At 41.1% G+C, this 25211-nt stretch overlaps 1 protein-coding gene across 1 annotated transcript in view; it reads left to right on the forward strand.

Moving 5' to 3' along the window:
- Positions 1 to 25211, forward strand: part of AOX1 (aldehyde oxidase 1) — an 83282-nt gene that overhangs the window by 13050 nt on the left and 45021 nt on the right. Inside the window, exons 4-16 of the mRNA XM_044244345.1 lie at positions 17 to 125; positions 1581 to 1707; positions 4228 to 4289; positions 14161 to 14250; positions 14883 to 14963; positions 15507 to 15651; positions 17037 to 17129; positions 18453 to 18604; positions 18798 to 18891; positions 20288 to 20397; positions 21403 to 21587; positions 22611 to 22773; positions 24447 to 24539. Of these exons, the coding sequence (XP_044100280.1) occupies positions 17 to 125; positions 1581 to 1707; positions 4228 to 4289; positions 14161 to 14250; positions 14883 to 14963; positions 15507 to 15651; positions 17037 to 17129; positions 18453 to 18604; positions 18798 to 18891; positions 20288 to 20397; positions 21403 to 21587; positions 22611 to 22773; positions 24447 to 24539 (1504 nt within the window). The remainder of the gene's footprint in view (positions 1 to 16; positions 126 to 1580; positions 1708 to 4227; positions 4290 to 14160; positions 14251 to 14882; positions 14964 to 15506; positions 15652 to 17036; positions 17130 to 18452; positions 18605 to 18797; positions 18892 to 20287; positions 20398 to 21402; positions 21588 to 22610; positions 22774 to 24446; positions 24540 to 25211) is intronic.

Consider the following 25211-nt stretch of genomic DNA (forward strand, 5'->3'; position numbering starts at 1 on the left):
CTTTTGCATTCTGAAGCCATCATGCCGCCAATGCCTGTCTGATCCCCATCTGTTCCCTGTACGGGGCTTCTGTCACCACGATAGAAGGCATAGGAAGCACCAAGACCAGGATTCATCCTGTTCAGGTACGGCTGGGCTTCTTCCTCAGAGGGTTTTTGTGCTTCAGAAAGTGCAGCAAGGCCCAGTGGTTAACATGGTAGGATAGTCTGAGCCCTGCAGTTTGGTCACTGCCTATACATTGAACTGAGCTTGAGGCCAGGAGTGACACCTGCTGTGTGTGTTTTATGACTGATTTCTTAGAAAAATGCTTCTTCAAGAATAGAGGCCTTTTTCTTTGGGAAGAAAAGCCCAACATTGCTGTGTTTGGTTTTCATGTTCTAACTGGATAGGACTTCTCCATCTTACATCTTCCAAGTTCAAAGAAATGAGGGCTGTATGTATTGAGGGTTATGATTTCATCCTTCCCCCCCCCCACAAAATAGAAAATAACTTTATTTTAAAGCTGGATGAAAATCTCATCTCCAAAAAGGATTTTTAAAATGTAGGTCTTGTTCAAAAGATAGATGATAGGAGTTTTAATAAATTTGGAGGCTTTTCTCCTAAGGCAGCACCTTGTTGGAAAGACACCTTTCAAAGGAAAGACACCTCAGACTCCTGGCCCTTTAAATTATTTATATGCTGCCCGTAAAAAGTAGCTGTTGCTACTTGTTTTTGTCTAGGTTACTGAAGGTCACTTATGAGGAGAGGACCAAAGAGGGAAAAGATAGGGGCAACATAGAGAATAACCACACTTCACGTTCCCTGGGCTTGAGGAATGTCGGGTCCTGTCTATGTCCTGTGAAACCTCATTACCTAGAGGGAGCAAAGCCTGCCTGGGAGCTTGTGTGAGAGGAGGCAGTTCACGGCTGTGAGACCGCATTTCATTTCGTAGCTGCTGCTGAGCTCCTGGAGTTGCAACGGAGCCAGAAGACCGCTTCTATAATGGGGCAGCGCCTTTGAAGTTAGACTCCGAAGAGAAAATGCTGGGAGGGAAAAGGTTTGGTAGAGAAAGAGGCAGTGTTTCCCTCTTGACTGTTTTGTGGATTAACGGCTGCACTTTGCCAACTCCTGTGTGCTGAAGTGATAGGGTAATCGTGGGCAGCTACAAGGCACTCGGGGGTTTGGCTTGGTTCGGTGTTCTCAACATGCTTCTCAATTTGCTTCACTTCTCTGAGGGACTTAAAGGGGGTGAGCCTTATTTCCGTGATTCCCATTCTGGATTATGTGCTGAAACCACCGCGGAATCTAAAAAATACAGGTCTGTGCTCTTGGTCTGGGCTGCTTCCTGGCTCTTGGAAATTTTAAATTCCTCTGGTGAGTCCAAAGGCTGAGAGCCTTTAATGAAAGTCAAGGACCAGTAATCACAGCCACCCAGTCTGAGAAAAGGAGACACCTGGGATGAGAAGAATTTTCTAGGACCTCTTCTCCAGTTTTAATGTGCAAATGGGCTGCCCGGGGATCTTGTCAGAGTACAGATTCTGATCCGGTAGGTCTGGGATAGGGCCCAAGATTCTGCGTTTCTAATCTTGCTGTGCTTCCAGGAGAGGATAGCCAAGTGTCACGGCACACAGTGTGGGTTCTGCACCCCTGGAATGGTGATGTCCATCTACACATTGCTGAGGAACCATCCAGAGCCTTCTCTGGAGCAGATAATGGAAGCCCTTGGTGGTAGGTTATATATACATGTGCTTTTGTTTTAATAACGGCGATGGTCAGAGGTGACGGTAGACACTCACCGTGTGCCACGTGCTGTATTCATGTTGTACAAAGATTGTCTCATTTACCCTTCATGATACCAGTGCAAGGTAGGCATTGTTACTATCTCCACATCATACATGGAGAAACTGAGGTTTAGAGAGAATTTATTTAAAGTTGTACCACCAATAAGTGGAAGAATTACTTTGTCCAAACCAGGATTCAGACAAGATCCACACATTTCCCTTGGCTGATACATTCCGTGTCTCTCTTGATTTATGAAAGTCTCCTCCCTGCCCCGTGGCTCAGTCCATCTTTCCTGTCCCCCTGCTCATGCTCTCTCTGACTCTCTCTCTCTTTCTTTCAAATAAATAAATAAAATCTTTTTTTTTAAGTCTCCTCCCTCCCTTTTTTACTGTTCTCTTATTTTTTTTAAGATTTTATTTATTTATTTGAGAGAGAGAGAGCACAAGCAGGGGAAGTGGCAGAAGGAGAGGGAGAAGCAGGCAGAGGGAGAAGGGAGACACCCTGCTGAGCAGAGAGCCCGACGTGGGGCTCAATCCCAGGACCCTGAGGTCATGACCTGAGCTGAAGGCAGATGCTCAACCCACTGAGCCACCCAGGTGTCCCTATTTGCTTATTTTTACAAACATGACAAAGTCCGTTTATTCATTTACTCTTAGAAAGGGTCCAGCTGTCTCCACATGCCACTCTCTCCCATCGCTCTCTCCCAGGGAGGGGTGCTCTCAGGATCCCGTAAGCTATCAGAGGACTCCGATGAATACACCATGAGATCAAAGAGATTGAGATCTTCTGATGATACTTATTGCAAATAACTGTCTTTCTCCAGTCTAGAGTGATTTTACCAAGTTCAGCAGCTTAGTGTGTGTGTGGATGCAGGAAGTCTTCATTTACAAGATTTTTTTTTTTTTTTGCAGACAAAACCTTTTATTAGTTTATTTACAGGCCTTATCAGTGCTCCTAGTAGTATCATTAAAAGACCATTTTACCTTAGAAAATGCCCATCTTTTCAACTGTAGCCTATGGCTGCTATAGTATGCATTTCACTCAGCAATGTTTGCCTACCAGCTTATCCTCTGCTTTTTGCCTTAATTCCAGGTTGCCCTGATGCATTCCCCTTTCATTATGAAAAAAGCCTACTAAGAGAACTAAGTTCAAATGGTCAAGATTGTTTTTTCATCAAATGTACCAGTGCTGAGATTTGCCAGCTATCTAATGCCAAAAATTAGATGGTTATCACCCAAATACTATTAATTTATTTATTACTATATGCAATTATAAAATCACCACAGTAATCTTTAAAGATCTTTTTTCATCCTGTTCATTACTTCCAACTATCATTCAATATTCCGTTTTTGGAATGACCCTTGGAAAAACCTCCAAAATAACTTCAAACTGAAAAAAGCTTACTCTACAACTGCAGTCCGGATTGCAGTATCTGAACATCACACCTCTTCAAACTGGGCTGGATCTCCAGTTCCCTCTTCACCCAAACTTGCTCTTTTAAAGATGAAAATTCCTATTTTAAGTGGATTTCTAGTTCTTATGTGACCATAGAAAACTTCTAGACTTTCTTCTAAAATCTAGAGGAAAAATTAACTCTACCATTACGAATGTCACCAAATCATTTACAAGATTCTAAACAAATTTTTTTAAAATAATAGCCTCCCAGATCCCAGTGAAACTGTCCATGGGTCCATCTGTCCATCTTCTGCCTCCCAAGGACCCTGTTTCCCTGCCAGAGAACACGAGGGTAGAGCTCGTGAGTCTAGCTCTTCCGCGCACATGGAGGAGCAGAGCAAATGGAAGTAGGAAGGAGAGATGCAGCACGTGACCTGTCTCTTGCCCGATTTCCTTTAGATCCCATTACGCATTTGATCTCGTGACTATTTATAATGTGAACAAGGGGTTTTCAGATCTTAGAGTGCTTAAGACTTTCATGGTAGGATTTGTAGAATGGAAGTTCCTGGGATTAAACCCCAGATAGCTTGCTTCAGATTGGCTTTATTTTTTTAATAACACTTCAGATTTGTGGGTGTGGGGTGAATGTAGGCTATGGACCACTGTGAGAGAAATGCTGCCCTAATGATTTGTTATAAGTGTGTGCCTGGTTGTTTCTGAAGTTTAATAATTGCCTTTGTTACTACAAAAAGTCTTTGATCAATCAGCTGAAGCTTAGCTCTTGAATGTGCCTATAGACCAAGTTTTTAGCTTGAAATCAATGTGTTCCTTGATCACCTATCACAAGCAGAAGATATGAAACTGTTTACAGAGAGAAAACACAAATAACTGGGTTGTTCAGCTCTACTTCAGAACCCTCAACTTAATATCCCAAGTTGCTGATGAAAAATAGACTGAAATGTCCAACGGGGCCTTCTTCTTGGATGGGAGTTCTGACTTTCATCATGCACTTGGCTGACTGTGCCTCTCTCTAAGTTAGTTGAGTAATACAGTTGAGTTTTTCTCCTTTAGGTAACCTATGCCGTTGCACCGGATATAGGCCCATAATTGATGCATGCAAGACTTTCTGTAAAGTAAGTAGAAAGGAATTTTTTTTTAAAGATTTTATTTATTTATTTATTTGAGAGAGGGAGAGAGAGAGATTGAGTGTGGCAGGAGGAGGGACAAAGGGAAAGGCAGAGAGACTTATTTATTTATTTATTTATTATGAACATATAATGTATTATTTGCCCCAGGGGTACAGGTCTGTGAATCATCAGGCTTACACATTTCACAGCACTCATCATAGCACATATCCTCCCTAATGTCCATAACCCAGGCACCTTATCCCTCCCCACCCCCACCCCCCACCAACCCTCAGTTTGTTTCCTGAGATTAAGAGTCTCTTATGGTTTGCTCCCTCCCCAGTCCTATCTTGTTTCATTTTTTTCCCCTCTCTACCTCTCACAACACCTCGCCCTGTCTCTTAACTTCCTCATATCAAAGAGATAATATGATGATTGTCTTTCTCTGATTGACTTATTTTGCTTAGCATAATACCATCTAGTTCTTTCCATGTCATTGCAAATGGCAAGATTTCAATTTTTGATGGCTGTATAGTATTCCATTGTGTGTGTGTGTGTGTGTGTGTGTGTGTGTGTGTGTGTATACACCACATCTTCTTTATCCATTCATCTGTCAGTGGACATCTAGGCTCTTTCCATAGTTTGGCTATTGTGGACTTGCTGCTATAAACATTTGGGTGCACGTGCCCCTTCAGATCACTGCAGTTGTATCTTTAGGGTAAATATCCAGTAGTGTGATTGCTGGGTCATAGGGTAGCTCTATTTTCAGCTTTGTGAGGAACCTCCATACTGTTTTCCAGAGTAGCTGCACCAGATTGTATTCCTACCAACAGTGCAGGAGGGTTCTCCTTTCTCCACACCCTCCAACATCTGTCATTTCCTGATTTGTTGATTTGTTAATTTTAGCCATTTTGACTAGTATGAGGTGGTATCTCATTGAAGTTTTGATTTGTATTTCCCTGATGCTGAATGATGTGGGAGCACTTTTTCATGAGTCTGTTGGCCATTTGGATATCTTCTTTGCAGAATTGTCTGTTCATGTCTTCTGTCCATTTCTTGATTGGATTATTTGTTTTTGGGTGTTGAGTTTGAGAAGTTCTTTATAGGGGTGCCTGGGTGGCTCAGTGGGTTAAAGCCTCTGTCTTCAGCTCAGGTCATGATCTCAGGGTACTGGGATTGAGCCCCGCATTGGGCTCTTTGCTCAGCAGGGAGCCTACTTCCTCTTCTCTCTCTGCCTGCCTCTCTGCCTACTTGTGATCTCTCTCTGTGTCAAATAAGTAAATAAAAATCTTTTTTTTTTTAAATTTCTTTATAAATTTTGGTTATGAGCCCCTTTATCTGATATGTCATGTGCAAATATCTTCTCCCATTCTGTCAGTTGTCTTTTGGTTTTGTTGACTGTTTCCTTTGCTGTGCAAGAGCTTTTGATCTTGATGAAGTCCCAATAGTTCATTTTTGCCCTTGCTTCCCTTGCCTTTGGTGATGTTCCTAGGAAGATGTTGCTGCGGCTGAGGTCGAAGAGGTTGCTGCCTGTGTTCGTTCTCCTCAAGGATTTTGATGGATTCTTTTTTCACATTGAGGTCCTTCATCCATTTTGAGTCAATTTTTGTGTGTGGTGTAAGGAAATGGTCCAGTTTCATTATTCTGCATGTGGCTGTCCAATTTTCCCAACACCATTTGTTGAAGAGACTGTCTTTCCTACTTTGTCAAAAATTAGTTGAACATAGAGTTGAGGGTTCATTTATGGCCTCTCTATTCTGTTCCATTGATCTATGTGTCTGTTTTTGTGCCAGTGCCATACTGTCTTGATGATTACAGCTTTGTAATAGAGCTTGAAGTCTGGACTTGTGATGCCACCAACTTTGGTTTTCTTTTTCAATGTTCCTCTGGATATTCAGGGTCTTTTCTGGTTCCATATAAATTTTAGGATTATTTGTTCCATTCCTTTGAAAAAAATTGATGGTATTTTGATAGGGATTGCATTAAATGTGTAGATTGCTTTAGGTAGTATAGACATTTTTACAATATTTGTTCTTCCAATCCATGAGCATGGAACATTTTTCCATTCATTGTGTCTTCCTCAATTTCTTTCATGAGTACTTTATAGTTTTCTGATTCTTTGCCTCTTTGGTTAGGTTTATTCCTAGGTATTTTACTGTTTTGGCTACAATTATAAATGGAATCAACTCCTTAATTTCTCTTTCTTCTGACTTGCTGTTGGTGTATAGAAATGCAACTGGGGGTACCTGGATGGCTCAGTGGGTTAAGCCTCTGCCTTCAGCTCAGGTCATGATCTCAGGGTCCTGAGATCAAGCTGCACATCAGACTTTCTCCTCAGTGGGGAGCCTGCTCCCCCCTACCCCCACCTGGCTCTCTATCTACTTGTGATCTCTCTCTCTGTCAAATAAGTAAAATCTTTTTTAAAAATTTAAAAAGAAAAGAAAAGAAATGCAACACTTTTATGTGCACTGATTTTATGTCCTGACACTTTACTGAATTCCTATATGAGTTCCAGCAATTTTGGGGTGGAGTCTTTTGGGTTTTCCACACAAAGTATCATATCATCTGCAAAGAGTGAGATTTTTACTTCTTCTTTGCTGATTCGGATGCCTTTTATTTCTTTTTGTTGTCTGATTGCTGAGGCTAGGACTTCCAGTACTATGTTGAATAACAGTGATGATAGTGAATAGCCTTGCCATTTTCCTGACCTTAGGGGAAAATTTCTCAGTTTTTCCCCATTGAGAATGCTATTCGCTGTGGGTTTTTCATAGATGGCTTTTATGATATTGAGGTATGTATCCTCTATCCCTACACTGTGAAGAGTTTTGATCAAGAAAGGTTGTTGTACTTTGTCAAATACCTTTTCAGTATCTATTGAGAGTATCATATGGTTCTTGTTCCTTCTTTTATTAATGAATTGTATCACATTGATTGATTTGCAGATGTTGAACCAATGTTGCAGCCTAGGAATAAATCCCATTTGGTCATGGTGAATAATCCATTTAATGTACTGTTTAATCCTATTGACTAGTTTTTTTTTTTTTTTAAGGTTTAAAAAAAATCTTATTTATTTATTTATTTTTAAAGATTTTATTTATTTGTTTGACAGACAGAGATCACAAGTAGGCAGAAAGGCAGGCAGAGAGAGAGGAAGGGAAGCAAGCTCCCCACTGAGCAGAGAGCCCAATGCAGGTCTTGATCCCAGAACCCTGGGATTGTGACCTGAGCTGAAGGCAGAGGCTTTAACCCACTGAGCCACTCAGACACCCCTATTTTTTAAATTTATTTTCAGTGTTACAGAATTCATTGTTTATGCACCACACCCAGTGCTCTATGCAATACGTGCCTCCATAATACCCACCCACCAGGCTTACCCAACCTCCCACCCCCCCACCCCTCCAAAACCTCAGATTGTTTTTCAGAGTCCACAGTCTCCCCCTCCAGTGTCCCCCAAAGTATTTTGATGAGAATTTTTGCATCCATGTTCATCAAGGATATTGGTCTTTAATTCTCCTTTCTGATGGGGCCTTTGTCTGGTTTGGGGATCAAGGTAATGCTGGCCTCATAAAATGAGTTTGGAACTTTTCCTTCCATTTCTATTTTTTCAAACAGTTTCAGGAGAATGGGTATTAATTCTTCTTTAAATGTTTGGTAGAATTCCCCTGTGAAGCTGTCAGGCCCTGAGCTCTTGTTTGTTGGGAGATTTTTGATGACTGCTTCAATCTCCTTACTAATTATGGGTCTGTTCAGGTTTTCTGTTTCTTCTTGGCTCAGTTTTGGTAGTTTATATGTCTCTAGGAATGCACCTATTTCTTCTAGAATGTCAAATTTTCTGGTGTATATTTGCTCATAATATATTCTTATAATTGTTTGTATTTCTTTAGTGTTGGTTGTGAGCTCTCCTCTTTCATTCATGATTTTATTTATTTGGGTCCTTTCCCTTTTCTTTTTGATAATTCTGGCCAGGGGTTTATCATTCTTATTAATTCTTTCAAAGAACCAGCCCCTAGTTTCGTTGATTTGTTCTGCTGTTCTTTTGGATTCTGTTTAATTGATTTCTGCTTTGATATTTACAATTTCTCTTCTCCTGCTGAGTTTAGGCTTTCTTTGCTGTTCTTTTTTCAGCTTCTTTAGGTATAGGGTTAGGATATGTACTTGAGACCTTTCTTGTTTCTTGAGAAAGGCTTGTATTGTTATGTACTTTTGTCTCAGGACCACCTTTGCTGTATCCCAAAGATTTTGAACAGTTGTGTTTTCATTTTCATTTGTTTCCATGAATTTTTAAAGTTCTTTAATTTCCTGGTTGGCCCATTCATTCTTTAGTAGGATGCCCTTTAGCCTCCATGCATTTGAGTTCTTTCCAACTTTCCTCTTGTGGTTGAGTTCTAGTTTCAGAGCATTGTGGTCTGAAAATATGCAGGGAATAATCCCCATCTTTTGGTACCAGTTGAGACCTGATTTGTGACCCAGGATGTGATCTATTCCAGAGAATGCTCCATGTGCACAAGAGAAGAATGTGTATTCTGTTGCTTTAGGTTGGAATGTTCTGAATATATCTGTAATGTCCTTCTGGTCCAGTGTGTCATTTAAAGCCTTTATTTCCTTGCTGATCTTTTGCTTAGGTGGTCTGTCCATCTCAGTGGGGGAGGGAGGGCTGTTAAAGTCCCCTACTATTATTGTATTACTGTCAATGTGTTTCTTTGATTTTGTTATTAACTGGTTTATATAATTGGCTGCTCCCACATTAGGGGCATAGATATTTAAAATTATTAGATATTCTTGTTGGACAGACTCTTTAAGTATGATATAATGTCCTTTCTCATCTCTTATTGTAGTCTTTGGCTTAAAATCTAATTTATCTGATATAAGGATTGCCACCCAGCTTTCCTTTGATGTCTATTAGCATGGTAAATTGTTTTTCACCCTGTCACTTTAAATCTAGAGGTGTCTTTGGGTCTAAAATTAGTTTCTTATAGACAGTATATCAGTGGGTCTTTTTTTTTTTTTTAAAGATTTTATTTATTTATTTGACAGGCAGAGATCACAAGTAGGCAGAGAGGCAGGCAGAGAGAGAGGAAGGAGCAGGCTCCCCGCTGAGCAGAGAGCCCAATGTGGGGCTTGATCCCAGGACCCTGGGATCATGACCTGAGCCAAAGGCTCAGCCGAAGGCTCACTGAGCCACCAAGGTGCCCCGGGTCTTGTTTTTTTTTTACCCATTCTGATACAACTGTGTCTTTTGATTGGGGGCACTTAGCCCTGGGGCAATTGGCCAACCAGGAAATTAAAGAACTTTACATTCAGGGTAACTATTGAAAGATATGAATTTAGTGCCATTGTCTGTAAGGTGACTGTTACTGTATATTGTCTCTGTTCCTTTCTGGTCTGTTACTTTTAGGCTCTCTCTTTGCTTAGAGGACCCCTTTCAATATTTCCTATAGGGCTGGTTTGGTGTTTGCAAATTCCTTTCATTTTTGTTTGTTCTGGAATCTTTTTATCTCTCCTATTTTCAATGACAGCCTAGCTGGATATAGTATTCTTGGCTGCATATTTTTCTCATTTAGTGCTTTGAATATAACGTGCCAGTCCTTTCTGTCCTGCCAGGTCTCTGTGGATAGGTCTGCTGCCAGTCTAATATTTCTGCTGTTGTAGGCTACAGACCTCTTGTCCCAAGCTGCTTTCAGAATTTTCTCTTTGTCACTTAGACTTGTAAGTTTTACTATTAGATGATGGGGTGTTGACCTATTTTTATTGATTTTGAGGGAGGTTCTCTGTGCCTCCTGAATTTTGATGCTTGCTCCCTTTGCCAAATTAGGGAAATTCTCTGCTATAATTTGCTCCAGCATACCTTCTTCCCCTCTCTCCCTTTCTTCTTCTTAGAGAGAATCTTAAGCAGACTTCCTACTGAGTGTGGAGCCCTTCAGAGGGGTTACCAGAAGTGACTAGGGGAACAGCCATTGTTACTAATACAAGGCCCCTTCTTATCTCAGGCTCTGTAATTGCTCTCTGTTATTTGATCTTGGGCAGGTGTTTGCTCTCATCCATTGAGCTTGCTTGGAGAGTCCCATAATGAGTGCCTAAGCACTTTGATACTGGCTATGGGTCATTGTTTTGAGGAGTTTTCCCTTATCTGTTTGTGTCAGGTGCCCTGCCCACCCCCATACCCCTGTTGCTCCTGCAGCCCTCTGAACATACTCCTGGCACAGCAGTGGTCACACCGTGGTTTCCCTCCCATTTTCTCTCCCATCTCTCCCATCAGACAATGGGCTGCTTGACAGCAGGGTCTGTGTGTCTGTAGGGCTGGGCCCCATGCACTTATTGAATAGCCACTGTTCACTATCTGCTGCATGAATAAGTGGACAAACAATCTGGAAATGAGGGACAGAAGATTGTCCTTTGTACTCAACTATAAAATCAATATGTCATAAATAAGAACCGAGTGATAGTCATAGTAATTGTTAATATTTATCATTAATAAAATATTAAACATTAATATTGTTAATATTTATTGCTGAGTGCCAGATGTTGTTATAAGATTTTTACATATTTTAGCTTGTTGAATAATCACTACTATTCAAATTTTCTCAAAACCTTAGATTTTTTTAAATTAGAAGTTGGTATGGATATGTTTACATAGACATGGTTCTTTTTTCATAGCATTTAGCAGTATTGATTCTGTATTATGTTTCAGCTGGTAGTCACCTGTTTTATTTAATTGTTAGTAGAGGGGACTTTGCTTCCTGCCTAGTGTTTGCATTTCATCTCCAGCTTTAGCAACTCACCCCAGAAGACCAGCTCCACCTGAGGCTGGATCAGCTGCTTTTCCATCTAGGTGAGGACCAGGTACCAAGCTTGAATCAAGATTTAGGCAATAGAGGAGTAACATCAGCAACACGGTGAAACGGGAGTTTTCTACTCTCTTGTTCCCAAAAAACACCAATTTTGACACTCACTCTTGGATAAGAGTGATTTAAGGATAAGTCCAGGAGTCCAGTGGAGAAATCCCATCACACCAGTGGATCATCAACAACAATAAATCCAAGGCTATATACATTGAAGAGAGTGAAAGAAACTGTTTCACTCTATCTGCATCATCCTTCCCACAACGTGGCATAGTTCAGTGCCAAGTCAGACCTTCTTGGCTCCTGATTTACCCCATGAGGGAATGTTCTCATGTTCTCATGTGAGTGGTTTCCCCAGCTGTGTAGACACTGCCAAAGAGGCCCACTTATTTCTCACCTCATCCAGAATACTGAGGAGTGATGCACAATCTGGGGGCAGGAAAGGGTGGGAGGAGAGAAGCCAGGGCTCTGAGAGGGCATCAGTAGAACATGGATCCAACTAACCATGAGCAACAAGAAAACACAGAAAGATAATTCAGCAAGATCAGGAAAACAACACGTGAACTAAATGAGAAGTTTGACGGAGAGAAAGAAATAATTACAGGCAAGCAGAAATTCTGGAGCTGAAGAATACAATGAATGGAATCAAGAACAAGACAAGGATGCCAACTCTTGCCACTTCAGTTCAACATAGTCCAGAAATCCTAGCCAAACAATTAGGCAAGAAAAAGAAATTAAAGTCATCCAAATTGGGAAGAAAGGAGTAAAATTTTCTGTGCACATGACTTTATATATAGAAAACCCTGAAGACTCCACCAAAAAAATTGTTAGAACTAATCAATGAATTTAGTAGAGTTGCAGGATATAAAATCAACATACAAAATTCAGTTGTGTTGCTATATATAACAAGCTATCAGAAAGGTTAAGAAAACAATCCTATTTATAATAGCATTGATAACAATAAAATACTTAAGAATAAATTTAACCAAGGGAGTGAAAGATCTCTACACTGAAAACTATAAGACAATGTTGAAAGAAATTGAGGAAGACAGATATAAATGGAAAGGTATCCCTGTTCATGGATTGGAAGAATTAATACTGTTAAAATGTCCATACTACTAAAGCAATCTACAGAGACGATGCAATCCCTAAGAAAATTCCATTAGCATTTTTCACAGAAATAGAAAAAAAATCCTAATATTTGCATGTAACCAAAAAAGACCCTAAATTGGCAAGGCAATTTTGAGAAAAAACAAAACTGGTTGCATCACAGATCCTGTTTTCAAACTATTTCACAAAGCTATAACAATTGAAACAATATGGCACTGGCATAAAACAGACCCACAGACCACTGGAACAGAATTGAAAGCTCAGATATAAACTCATGCCTACACAGTCAACTAATCTTTGACAGTGAAGCCAGGAAAACAATGATGAAAGGATAGTCTCTTCAATAAATGGCTTGGGGAAACCTGAATGAATTGCACCTCTACTTTATACCACTCATAGATGAACTCAAAATGTATTAGCTGTAAGACCTGAAACCATAAAACTCCTAGAATAAAACAGGGGAAAAAAACTCCTTGACATTGATCTTGCCAATGATTTTTTTGGGTATGAAACCAAAAGCACAGGCAACAAAAGGAAAAATAAGCAAGTGTTATTCTCTCAAACTAAAAGTCTTCTGCACAGTGAAGGAAGCAATTAAATGCAAAAGCAGCCTACACAATGGGAGAAGATATTTGCAAACCATTAACCATAGGGAGTTAATATCCAATTATATAAGGAACTAATGCATTCAGTAGCAAAAAATAAAAGTAATTTGATTAAAAAATGGGCAAAAAATCTGAATAGAAATTTTTTTTAAAAAAGACATACAGACGGTCAACAGGTACCTGAAAAGTACCCAACATCACTAGTCAGCAGGAAAATGCTAACCAAAACCACAGTGAGATACCTCACACATGTTAGGATGGCTGTTATCAAAATGTCAAAAGTTAAATGTTGGCAAGGATACAAAGAAAAGGGTATCCTTGTTCACTGTTCATGGGAAAGTAAATTGGTATAGGCACTGTGGAAAACAATATGGAATTTCCTCAAAAAGTTAAATATAGAACCACCATAGGATCCAACAATCCCACTTCTGGGTATATATCTGAAGGAAAGGAAATTAGTACCTCAAAGAGATATCTGAACTCCCATATTCATTGCAGCATTATTCACTAAAAGGAAATAACCTAAGTGCCCATCAACAGATTAATGTACACACACAATTATTATTCAGCCATGAGAAAATGGGAAATCCTGCCATTTGCAAGAACATGGGTGAATCTAGAGGACATTACACTATGTGAAATTAGCCAGATAGAGGAAGACAATACTGTACGATCTCACGTATATGCAGAAATTAAAAAAAAAAAAAAGTTGAACTCAGAGCAACAGAGCGCAATTGTGGTTGCCAGTGTCAGGGACTGGGAGAATGAGAGATGCTAGTTAAAGGGCACAAGCCTTCAGTTATAAGATGAGTAAGCTCTGGGAATCTAATTTGCAGCACAGTGACTATAGTTAATAAAATTGTGTTGTGCACTTGAAATTTGCTAAGAGAGTTGACCTTAAGTATTCTCACAACACATGCACGCAAGATGGTAACTATGTGAGATGATGGGTGTGTTTATCAAACTGATTGTGGTAATCATTTAACAAAGTATGCATATGTAAAGCAATCACATTGTGTGCTTTATTTTTTTAGAGATTTTATTTATGTATTTATCAGAAAGAGAGCACAAGCAGGGGGAGTGGCAGGAGAGGGAGAAGCAGGCTCCACACCGAGCAGGGATCCTGACACAGGAGTTGATTCCAGGACCTGGGGGTCATGACCTGAGCCAAAGGCAGATGCTTAACCAGCTGAGCTACCCAGGCATCCCCATATTGTGCACTTTAAAGATACAATTTTATTTGTCAGTTTTATCTCAAGAAAGTTGAAAAAATACTTAGTAGAATCAGCAATAAATTCTTGATTATTTGGTTTTTTTACCCTTTAGACTTCTGGCTGCTGTCAAAGTAAAGAAAATGGGGTTTGCTGTCTGGATCAAGGAATAAATGAATTAACAGAATTTGAAGAAGGAAATAAGGTCAGTGAGTTGTAAATTTTTTGTTAAAGTTTTCTCAGGACATGAACAGAAACCAACTTACTTTTAGGAAGAATAAATGGCTGCCTAAGTTGACTCATTTGAGGGATTTCAACATGGCCCCCACCTCCATTCTCCATCTTCATCCAAAAAAAAATCTTTCCTAAACTTCATTCTTCTTTCCAGATATTATTCTGGTCCAAGAACAACTATCCAAAGGAGAAAAAATGTTTTGATCCCTTAATGTCTCTTAGTTTTTTAAAAACCTTTTTCAAGGACTAGCCAAGCAAAGAGAAGACATTAGGGAAATGGAATAACTGGCAGAGGGAGAAGTGATGGAAGGGAATTTGGAGAAACATTCTTGTTCTCAGCTGCTGGTGCCTCCTCTGCTTTCCTAGACCGCAAAGAGAACACGCAGGAAGTTGAGCTTTGAGGACCATTGGCATCTGCACTGAGTTGCTAATAACTAGGTCTTTGTTAGAGCCCTTGACTTAGAACCCAGAGACTGTGGCTGGCCAGTTGGCTTTGTTTCTGTCTGCTGTATGTCTTCTTCTCAGCTCATTCCACAAAGGATTTAAAGTAGTTAGAGTTGCCTGATGACAATAACTCCTGTTACTTTCTTTTCTTTTTTTAAGACAAGTACAAAACTCTTCTCAGAAGAGGAGTTTCTGCCATTGGATCCAACTCAAGAATTGATATTTCCTCCAGAACTAATGGTAAGGCAAAGTTGAGCTCATTCTAGAGGAATTCATGGTGAGATATTTAGGAAGGGTGTTTGCTTATGGATCCTCTTGGAAGCTGGTTGGCAAATAACATCCATCTGCCATTCTTAACCCAAGCTCTAAAGATAGTTGATGGTTAAAAGTAGCAGATTGTATCTATAAGAAAATGTCATCACAACTTCTATAAATGTAGACATGTTTTCTACTTCTAGCTTTGTTGAAGTTTATTCTTCCATAGAATGAAAGTTTGACATAATTAAGCATATTAAAATATTTTTAAACATTGAAATGAATTCCTTGAAGATACACAAGCAGCAAAGTTAGATATAGGAGAACAGTCTCCAGAAGGAATAAAATACTTTTATATGTTTAATCTGAACTCTGAATGCTTACTAAAGCTTTACTTTTAGGTCACTTTTATTTTCTTTTTTAAAAAAGATCTCTTATTTCCTTTTTCTGTTTCCTACCAAAATGGGGTAGAAACAGGTGGAAATGTTTTCATGTGATGATCTCGAATCCCTCTTGCTGTTTTAACAGATAATGGCTGAGAAACAACCACAAAGGACCAGGATTTTTGTTGGTGATAGAATGACATGGATTTCTCCAACGACCCTGACAGAACTTCTAGAAGTGAAATTCAACTACCCTCAGGCCCCTGTTGTCATGGGGAACACCTCTGTAGGTATGTAGAACCCCAGGGACCTCTTCTGAGGGAAGTGAGGAAAAGGACTTTGGAGGAAAGAACCTCATGTTCATGTTCTCAGGAAAAACAGTCCAAAAAAGCACTTTTAATAGTTTAGACTTGACTCTTGGGATTGCTTAAGAGACTTTCACAACTTCCATTATGTAAGTAAATTCCTATTGCCCGGAATCAGAGCAGTACATAGAGTTACACCCAGAAGATCTGCTTCATAACAGCACAGAAGTAGCAGTTCCGGTGACAGCTGTTCTTTCCTTCCATGTGGCGACTGATCTTGGGCTCATATTTGAAGTCACTCTTTGTTTCCTCTTTTGGTAGTATCCTGATAGATATGAAATGGTTTTCTTACACTGCAGTTACAGGGTCTTTCTATTGGGTCTGTTATGAACTCAGTTTGACTTCCTTCTTCTCTGAGGAGACTGCCAGAGTCCTCCCAAAGAGAATTTTGAGTATGCCACAAGTCTCACACTAGTCAGCCAACACTTCAAGCTGATGATTTCAAGGAGGCCTCCAAGTCCAGTGGAAGTCCATCTGGCCTGTCTCTGGGTGATTTGGCAATGAACAGACCAATGGAAAGATAATGTAACTTTTACATATTTAAAGATAATCACTTTTTTTTTTCTTTTGAGAGAGAGAGAGTGATAGTGTGTGAGCAGGGGAGGAGGGGCAGAGGGAGAGGGAGAGAAGAGAATCTTAACAGGCTCCACGCCCAGCGCAGAGTCCCACATGGGGCTCGATCTCACCACCCTGAGATTGTGACCTGAGCCAAAGCCAAGAGTTAGGCACTTAACTGACCGAGGCACCCAGGTACCCAAAGATAATCACTTTTTTAAAAATGTCTTATTTCTTTTCAGCGTAACAGTATTCATTGTTTTTGTACCGCACCCAGTGCTCCATGCAATCTGTGTCCTCTCTAATACCCACCACCTGGTACCCCCCACCCCCCACCCCTTCAAAACCCTCAGATTGTTTTTCAGAGTCCATAGTCTCTCATGGTTCATCTCCCCTTCCAATTTCCCTCAACTCCCTTCGCCTCTCCATCTCCCCTTGTCCTCCATGATATTTGTTATGCTCCACAAATAAGTGAAACCATACGATAATCACTTTTTTTTTTTTAAAGATTTTATTTATTTATTTGTCAGAGAGAGAGGGAGAGAGAGTGAGCACAGGCAGACAGAGAGGCAGGCAGAGGCAGAGGGAGAAGCAGGCTCCCTGCCGAGCAAGGAGCCCGATGTGGGACTCGATCCCAGGACGCTGAGATCATGACCTGAGCCGAAGGTGGCTGCCCAACCAACTGAGCCACCCAGGCGTCCCTGATAATCACGTTTAATCACAATTTCAAAATTTGTTTTTTTCTAATCCTTCAGGGCCTGAAATGAAATTTAAGGGTGTCTTTCACCCAGTTATAATTTCTCCCGCTGGAATTGAAGAACTAAATTTTGCAACCTGTTCACATAATGGTGAGTTCTTATGGTCCCTCTTTTCTTAGTTTGTATTCGGTAATCGATTTTTGTCCTTTGTCCAGTGGACAAGCAGAAAAAGAATTATTCCTAATTATAATATACAGAGATTCTCTCCTTATAAAAATGATAACATTCTGGAGGAGACCCAGGAAAGAATTCTCTATAGTTAAAAGAAATACTAATTGTCTGCAGAGTCTACTGAAAAACTTTCTTCTGCCATATCAGAGACATGTAACAACTATTCAATGAAGAATGTTGTGCTTGTGCTGGATAGAAGAAAAATATGAGTAGAACCCAATCTCTGCTTTCCAGAAGCACAGTAGGAAGGAGAGTAAGTTTATGTATTGAGCAGCTTACAGCCTGGCTCCTCTGATCTCACAAAGGAAATTGACTTAATGACGATGATGAGAGGTAATGTACATGTGGGTTTGGAGCCTAGCCCTGGAGTCTAATTCTTGACTATTTCGCATATTAGCTCTGAGAACGTAGTCAAGTTCTGAATCTCAGTTTCTTTATCAGTGAAATGAGGTTATTCTCTTAAAAATTTCTTAGGAGTCAAGGAGACTCTATGAAGCATTCAGTGTAGTAGAAACATTTAGCCTCCATCACCTTCATCACGACTACCACCTCTACCTTTGCCACCACCATCACCACCAGCAGCACTCCCACCGCCACCATCACCACTACCCCTTCCTCACCACCTCCATCACCACCCCCACCATCACCTCCATTAACACACAGGCTCCATCACAACCATTACCTCCACCACCACCACCACTTCCACCTCCGTCACCACCACCACCCCCATCACCTCCATCACCATCTCCATCACGTCCATCACCATCTCCATCACCTCCACCACCACCCCCATCACCTCCATCACCACCCCCATCACCTCCATCACCACCTCCATCACCTCCACCACCACCCCCATCACCTCCACCCCCCATCACCTCCATCACCATCCCCATCACCTCCATCACCATCCCCATCACCTCCATCACCATCTCCATCACGTCCATCACCACCTCCATCACCTCCACCACCACCCCCATCACCTCCACCCCCCCATCACCTCCATCACCACCCCCATCACCTCCATCACCATCCGCATCACCTCCATCACCATCTCCATCACCTCCACCACCACCATCATCTCCCTGATCTCCACCACCACATCCTTCACCACCACCACCACTACCATCAATAAGCAGGGCAGCAAGTATTGGGAAAAAGATCCCCTGTCTGCATCTTTGGTCGAATGACATTTCCAGGTCAGCAGTGATCACACCGCATTATTCATAAATGATTTCATTTCAGAGCTGACCTTAGGTGCTGGCCTCAGCCTGACTCAGGTGAAGTACATATTGGGGGAAGTAATCCAGAACCTCCCAGAGGAGAAGACACGGATGTACCAAGCTCTCTTGAAGCATTTGCGAACTCTGGCTGGATCTCAGATCAGGAACATGGCCGTATGTATTTGATGATGGTAAACTCTGGCATACATGTCTCGGGTAACTGTCCCTGACAAATCATGACATTTTTTGTTCATTTAAACAGACAAAATATAGTAATTCTCCAAAACCTTGCTTACTCCTTAATTTATCACCTGTGTTTTTATAATTCTGTAACAGGTATTGAAAATAATTCCATTATTTTTAAAAGTCTTTAGGGGGCCATATCATGAGCAGGCACCTAGATTCAGATCTGAATCCCCTCCTGGCCGTGGGCAACTGTACCCTCAACTTGCTATCAAAAAGTAAGTGACGGCTCCTTCTTGGAAATTATTAATCCTGCTCCTCTTATCCACTTTTCTCTCTGGGGAGGCAGGAGGTCCAGTTTTGAAAATGACTATTCTTTGTAATATTAATAATTCTCCCCACCTTTCTGAATGCTGGAAATTTGGCTGGTCTATTCCTAATTCCCTACACTTCCGCTGTCCTCATCACTTTCTTTTTGAGGCCCTGTGCTAGGTCTTTTCCCGTACTGGTCACCCGACATTGACCATGCTTGTGTTGGTTAGTGTCCCACTATGACCTGAGTAGTAGAGAGAACTATAGTGGCTGAGAATTACTGAGCCCCTTTGTTGAAGACTTTCTCTAGGTGTTACAGGGGGGTTATGGCACCCCTGTCATCTTGTGTGCTTGAACTTCGTTGTTCATTGATGGAAGCCTAAAGACCTTTTTTTGTTGAAAATGGCGGGACTCCATTCTATTCTATGTGAGTTTTGTTTTTGAAACAAAGTCCAGGGCTTTTAGTAGATTTCTCTTACTTCAACTTGGTTAATAGTTATTGCTAATTGGTCCCTTATAAGTCTGTTTTTATTTTCATTTAAAAAATGGACTAGCCTTCTATTACCTGCATTATTACCTACAATAACTACAAAATTATCTTAAGATATCTGTGATCTTAAAAATACCTACAAAATACCTTCAAAATTACCTTACAAAATACCTACAAAACTATCTTAAGGAGGAAGGTTAGTATTCAGAGTTGTATGTTTAAGTAACATCCCTTTAAAACAATCATATGATGAGAAACACGTCTTGTGATGTGAATGTAAATATCAAAAGCTTCTTAGCTTCCATCCTAAAGTCCTATTACATATAGCTTTAAGTGGTTCCTCCCCCAGTGTATAGATTGAAGAACAGAAATTCCCTGGGTGCTGGAAAAAGAGATTAAAAAAAATAAGGCAGTACCTCACTAGTACATATTCATTAAAAGCAATTTATTTATTTGTTCCTGAATCTTGTAGTTTCCTGGTTATAAACAATACGTGTTTATTGAGTGACTTGATCAGAATACCAAGAGGGGTATTAATATCTACATTCTGCTTACAAAACTCAAAATGAATTTTGCTGTCTGGGAACAGGACTGCTCATGTCCTGTTCTGTGTTGCCTCTGGGCCACTTTGCTAGATATTTTCATTTATAAGCAAGCAAACGAGCAAACAAAAACAACAACAACAAAACAGGTGGGACCTGGTCTGGAAGAAACACCACAAGATGCCATTGTAGGGAAAAGATTTGCCAAGCATAGAAAGAACACTTCCTTTCCCAAACAGCCAGTTTCATCAGATTATTTGGTAGAACTATTTCCAAAGTTTTATTGTTTAACAGAACAGATTCCAGGGAAAGTGGCATTTCTTTCCACAGAAGGAAAACGGCAGGTTCCTTTAAACGAGGAGTTTCTCAGAAGGTGCCCCAGTGCAGATCTGAAGCCTGAAGAGATCCTGATCTCAGTGAACATACCCCACTCAAGGAAGGTGAGAACCTTCTTTCAGTCTCCTGCTTTTACCATGAGTCTGCTGCTTGTTAATTCCAACATAGGTGAGTTAAGAAAAGGTGTTGACTATTTACAGGGGAGATTACAGTACTCGTGAGTAGTCACCTTTTACTTGTGTTATGTACCCCCCATCATTCCCAGAATCAGGAGACCTTTGTCTCCTGAGACCCTGTCTCTGTCATCCTCTCTCTGTCTTTCTCCACCTAACCCAAACTCTAAAGTTACTCCCTATCGATCTTTATCAATTCTTTGACCCATAAGGCTTTTCCCTAAAGAAGACTTGAAAATACACTCTACCTATATCTTGGGGTTTAAAAGAGGCTGAAAAAAAAAAATACATTGCCAACAGAACTTAGCAGAAAGAGGGACTTTGGACTCTAAGCGAATTCAGACTCAAGACTGAATCCTGGTTTCAGGACCTGTGACCTGAACTTACCACCGAATCAGGCTGAGGCTTAGATCTGTCATCTGTAAAATGGGAATAATCACGCTTGCCTTGAAGGGCGTCCTAGTTTGCTAGAGCTGCCTCATCATAAGGAGCCACAGGCTGAGTGGCTTAACCAATAGAACTTTATTTTCTCACAATTCTGAAGGCTAGAAGCCTGATATCAAGATGTCAGCAAGATTGGTTTCTTCAAAGGCTTCTCTCCTTGGCTCATAGATGATCATCTTCTCCCTGTGGCTTCACATGGTTTTCCCTCTGTTTATGTCCAAATTAACTCTTATGAGGACACCACCATGTTAACTGAGAGCCCACGCTAATTAACTCATTTTACTCTGAATACCTCTTTAAAGACCGTATCTCCAAATACTGTCATATTCGGAAGTCCTGGGGGGTTAGGACTTTAATATATCAGTTTTGGGGGACACAGCTTGGCCCACAACGGAGTGTGACAAGGGCCTGTGAGGCGGTGCACATAAAGCGTTTAGTGCATTGTTATCACTCAGGGTAGTTCTACATGTGCTGCTTACCTTTTGCCTTCAGTGGGAATTTGTGTCAGGCTTCCGACAAGCCCAGCGGCAACAGAATGCACTCGCCATAGTCAATTCCGGAATGAGAGTCTTTTTTGGAGAAGGAGATGGCATCATCCGAGAGTTATGCATCTCGTATGGAGGTGTTGGTCCAACCACTGTCTGTGCAAAGAATTCCTGCCAGAAACTCATTGGAAGGTATGGCATCCTGTCCTTATATTCCAGGTCTTTGCGTGGTGACACATGGTTATGAGAAGAAAAAGGCTTACGACTTTCCTATTTAATGGCATGGAATTCCAGTAAGATTTCATGATTATTTCAGGTGTTTTTGATTATAGTGAATTCTGAAGTGGGCGTCATGTAGTCTGTGTGCGTGTGTGCATGTGTGGGGATGTGTGTGTGTGAGAGAGAGACAGACAGACAGACGGGGGCAGGGAGAGAGAGAAGGAAAGAAAGAGAGAACCCATCTCCCAGTACTAAGACCAGTAAGCAAAATAAGAAAATACTCGCAAATTCGTGAAGCGTTCCATATTTAAAAAAAAAAAAAATACTCATTTTCTACCATGAGAGAATAATTCATCATGATAAAAAAAAAAGACTCTTTGGAGTTTGTTTTATAATAAATGGTTAAAGTCATTTGCTTGCGTGATTTTTGTTTCTCTAGATAATATTGATAGCTGATATTTCTGGAGCATTTATTAAGTTATCAGTTACCATTTCAAAGTAGAATGGTTACCAATAAAGAAGAATGGTTAAAAGTATGAACTCAGTCAACCCCAGTGAACTGTGATTCCAGTCAGCTTACTGAGCCTCAGTGTCTTTCCTTATCCGTCAAAGGGCGGGAAAGAGCCCCACCTCATAGGATTAAATAAGTGACTACAAACAAGGTGCTTACAACAGGACCAGGCATGCAGTGAACATTCTAGTGATATAGGGGTCGGTTACTGCTGGACTAAGGACTTAACACAAGTTGTCATTTCTTCCTCATGACCATTCCAGGAGGTGAGTTCTACTCTCATTCTCCTTTTACTGATGAGGAAGGGGTGGGCCTGGGCCAGACATCTTGAGAGTGAAGGACTGTGATTTGAACGTGGGTGGGCCAGCTGTGGAGCTTGTCCTCTCATTCCCTGCATCCCACCGTCATTATTTGTCTCACACACGAGCTGAGCCTGTGAGGTAATGAGTGCTGTCAGCTAGGTGTCTTCTCTTTGGTTCCCATAGGCCCTGGAATGAAGAGATGTTGGATGCGGCTTGCAGGCTGGTTCTGGACGAAGTTACCCTTCCAGGCTCAGCTCCGGGCGGGAGGGTGGAGTTCAAGAGGACCCTTATCATCAGCTTCCTCTTCAAGTTCTACCTGGAAGTGTCGCAGTTTCTGAAGAGGATGGTAAATGGAACTGACCCCGTGTTAGCTTTCCCAGCACTGAGGGCTGCTGTGATACCCAAAGCAGAGGCAACAACCCCATGGGGAACAGCTATGGTATAGGGGGACACAGCCCAAATTAAAACACTTGGCCTTGCTGGGCATCCTCTGGGCTGGCTGTGCATGGCTGGTGCACTTGAAGAAGATTTGCAAGGAGAGCAGAGTTGGGCAGGACTGTGTTTAACACTACTCGGCCATCGTGTTTCTGACTGTTGTTGGTCTAGGAGGTGTGCAGAAAGCTCATTCATGATTCAAATATATTTTCCCCTCAGCAGAGCATCTCTCCCACTAGTTAAGGGTCACCTTCATGCATTCGACTCTCTTTTCTGGATTCAGCTTCATTTCTCTCACCTATAAGACGATGATAGTGGCCACTCCACAAGGTTATGGTGAAATGGGTCCTCACAGGAAAAGGGCTCAGTGAGTCCCAAGTGCTTCTGAGGAGCATGGGAAGACCACCTTGTAGTCGTCTTGGCGATAGTTATATCACCCAGGCATTCTTTTGCCTGGTCTCCCTTGTGCCGAACAGTTACAAGGTTGTCAATTCGGGAGGACACAACTGAAGGATTTCTCTGAATAAATTTTCTAGACCCAAAAGGAACTTGAAGCATACTGGCCTCATTAATCCCATGCTACAACCAGCTGATCAAACTAGACTAGATGCCAAGAACATTCTTCATGTATTGTATAACTTAGTATGATCACTTTAATAAGAGTCATAAAATTTTCTCTTAATACTGCTTCTGAGAGTATTTTTTCATTTTAGAAGGTGTCAACTAAGAACCAGAGGGTTATATCCAGTTTCTGAGAATGGAAGACTGACAATGTCCAAGTGACACACTCACCAGGCAAACAAAAGAGGAAAAATAAAGCCAACTGTAGACGTTTCCAGTTAATAGCGAACTAATACAATTTCTTGGGTGAATCAAGTGATATCCCTTAAAGCGTCTACCTTGAAGTCTCATGCCTTCCATTCAACCTCTTCTATCAATATTGCTCTATTATTAAAAATAGTGGCCTTTGTTGGCTTTAATTTTACATTAAAAAAATTTTAATTGTAAAAAACTGACCATCAGGTGTACTGTTTAAAGTCTCGTATAAGGACGCAGTGATCTGTTCCTCTCAGTTCTCAGAGGTGTCCCTCCCAGGGCTCTGGGCCCCTTGCTCCTGGGGGACTGTGGCAGGCAGAGAGCCGTCTGCAGTTTCCTTCCTCTCACTGGAGAGGTGGTGCAACACAGAGCTGACATTCCTTCGCTTTGGCTCTCACCTTTTCCCAGCTTGAGTATTCCCTTCCTTTCCATTTTATTTACTTAGCTCCTGTCTTCCCATTTTATTAGTTTGTAAGTCCTCAGATCATTTAGGCAAGCATGTGAGAGGATCCTAAGAAACCTAAAGACGTGGGAAGTCAGTTGTCTGTATTCAGTTGGCGCTTCATGATGTGTAGCAGTATGTATGGGCCTTCCAGATCATGTGTCCTGGCAGTCAGGAAGCTGCAGCTACCCCCAGGGTTCTACGCAGAGCAAGCACTTGCTGAATGGTAGACTTCCCAGTTGAGCTGCTTGTCAAGAACCATGGTAACCTCCCTTCCAAGACTGTTCCAGCCTATTTTAAATCTCTGCTATGGTTCTGCCCTTCAGGACCCTGCTCACTCTCCTAGCCTTGCGGACAAGGATGCGAGTGCCTTAGAAGACCTTCATTCCAGACATCACTCCAGTACCTTAAAGTACCAGGTGGGTGGCTTTTTTTTTTTTAAATCGAAGGCCTGGCCTGTAATTCCTTCACCTGGACACCCCACTCTCCTCACAATGATTCTCAAGCTTTCTAAGCTCTATCTCCTCTTCTGGTAAACTCAGGCTTCTCCAGTGTTAATTACAATTTCAAATTCAGTGACAAATTTTGACAAAAGATAGAACTAGCCATGGCCGTTTTCTAAAAAATGCCCGTTTTGGTCTTGAAGTTCATGTGTTTTGCTCTGTGGCCTTGAACCACTGACAGGCATGAGCTGTGGCTAGCTTGCCACACACTTTCTGCCTTTGGCGTTGTGGAAGCCAGAGCGCAACCAAAGTCAAATTCTGTGTCAAGGCCGGTGGCTGCTTTGATTTTATTTATAGAAGAACAGAAAACACAGCCCTTGGAGGTTGGTGAAAATGCAGTCATGGTTTTTTTTTTTTTTTTTTTTTTACAAAGTTACTGATTTACTTTGTTTTTGAATAAGCAATTCTATACAAAACAGATACATTGTTGAACATGACATCTGAGACTAATGATGTATTACATGTTGGCTAATTGAATTTAAATTAAAAAAAATGTTTGCTCCCCCAGTCTCTATTCTCAAGTATCTTTTCTGTGAGTTACATTTAGATTTGAGTCAAACTAAATTCTAAGAGCTATTCAAGCTCTCC

Source organism: Neovison vison, chromosome 3, assembly GCF_020171115.1.
Source record: "Neovison vison isolate M4711 chromosome 3, ASM_NN_V1, whole genome shotgun sequence".
Lineage (NCBI taxonomy): Eukaryota > Metazoa > Chordata > Mammalia > Carnivora > Mustelidae > Neogale > Neogale vison.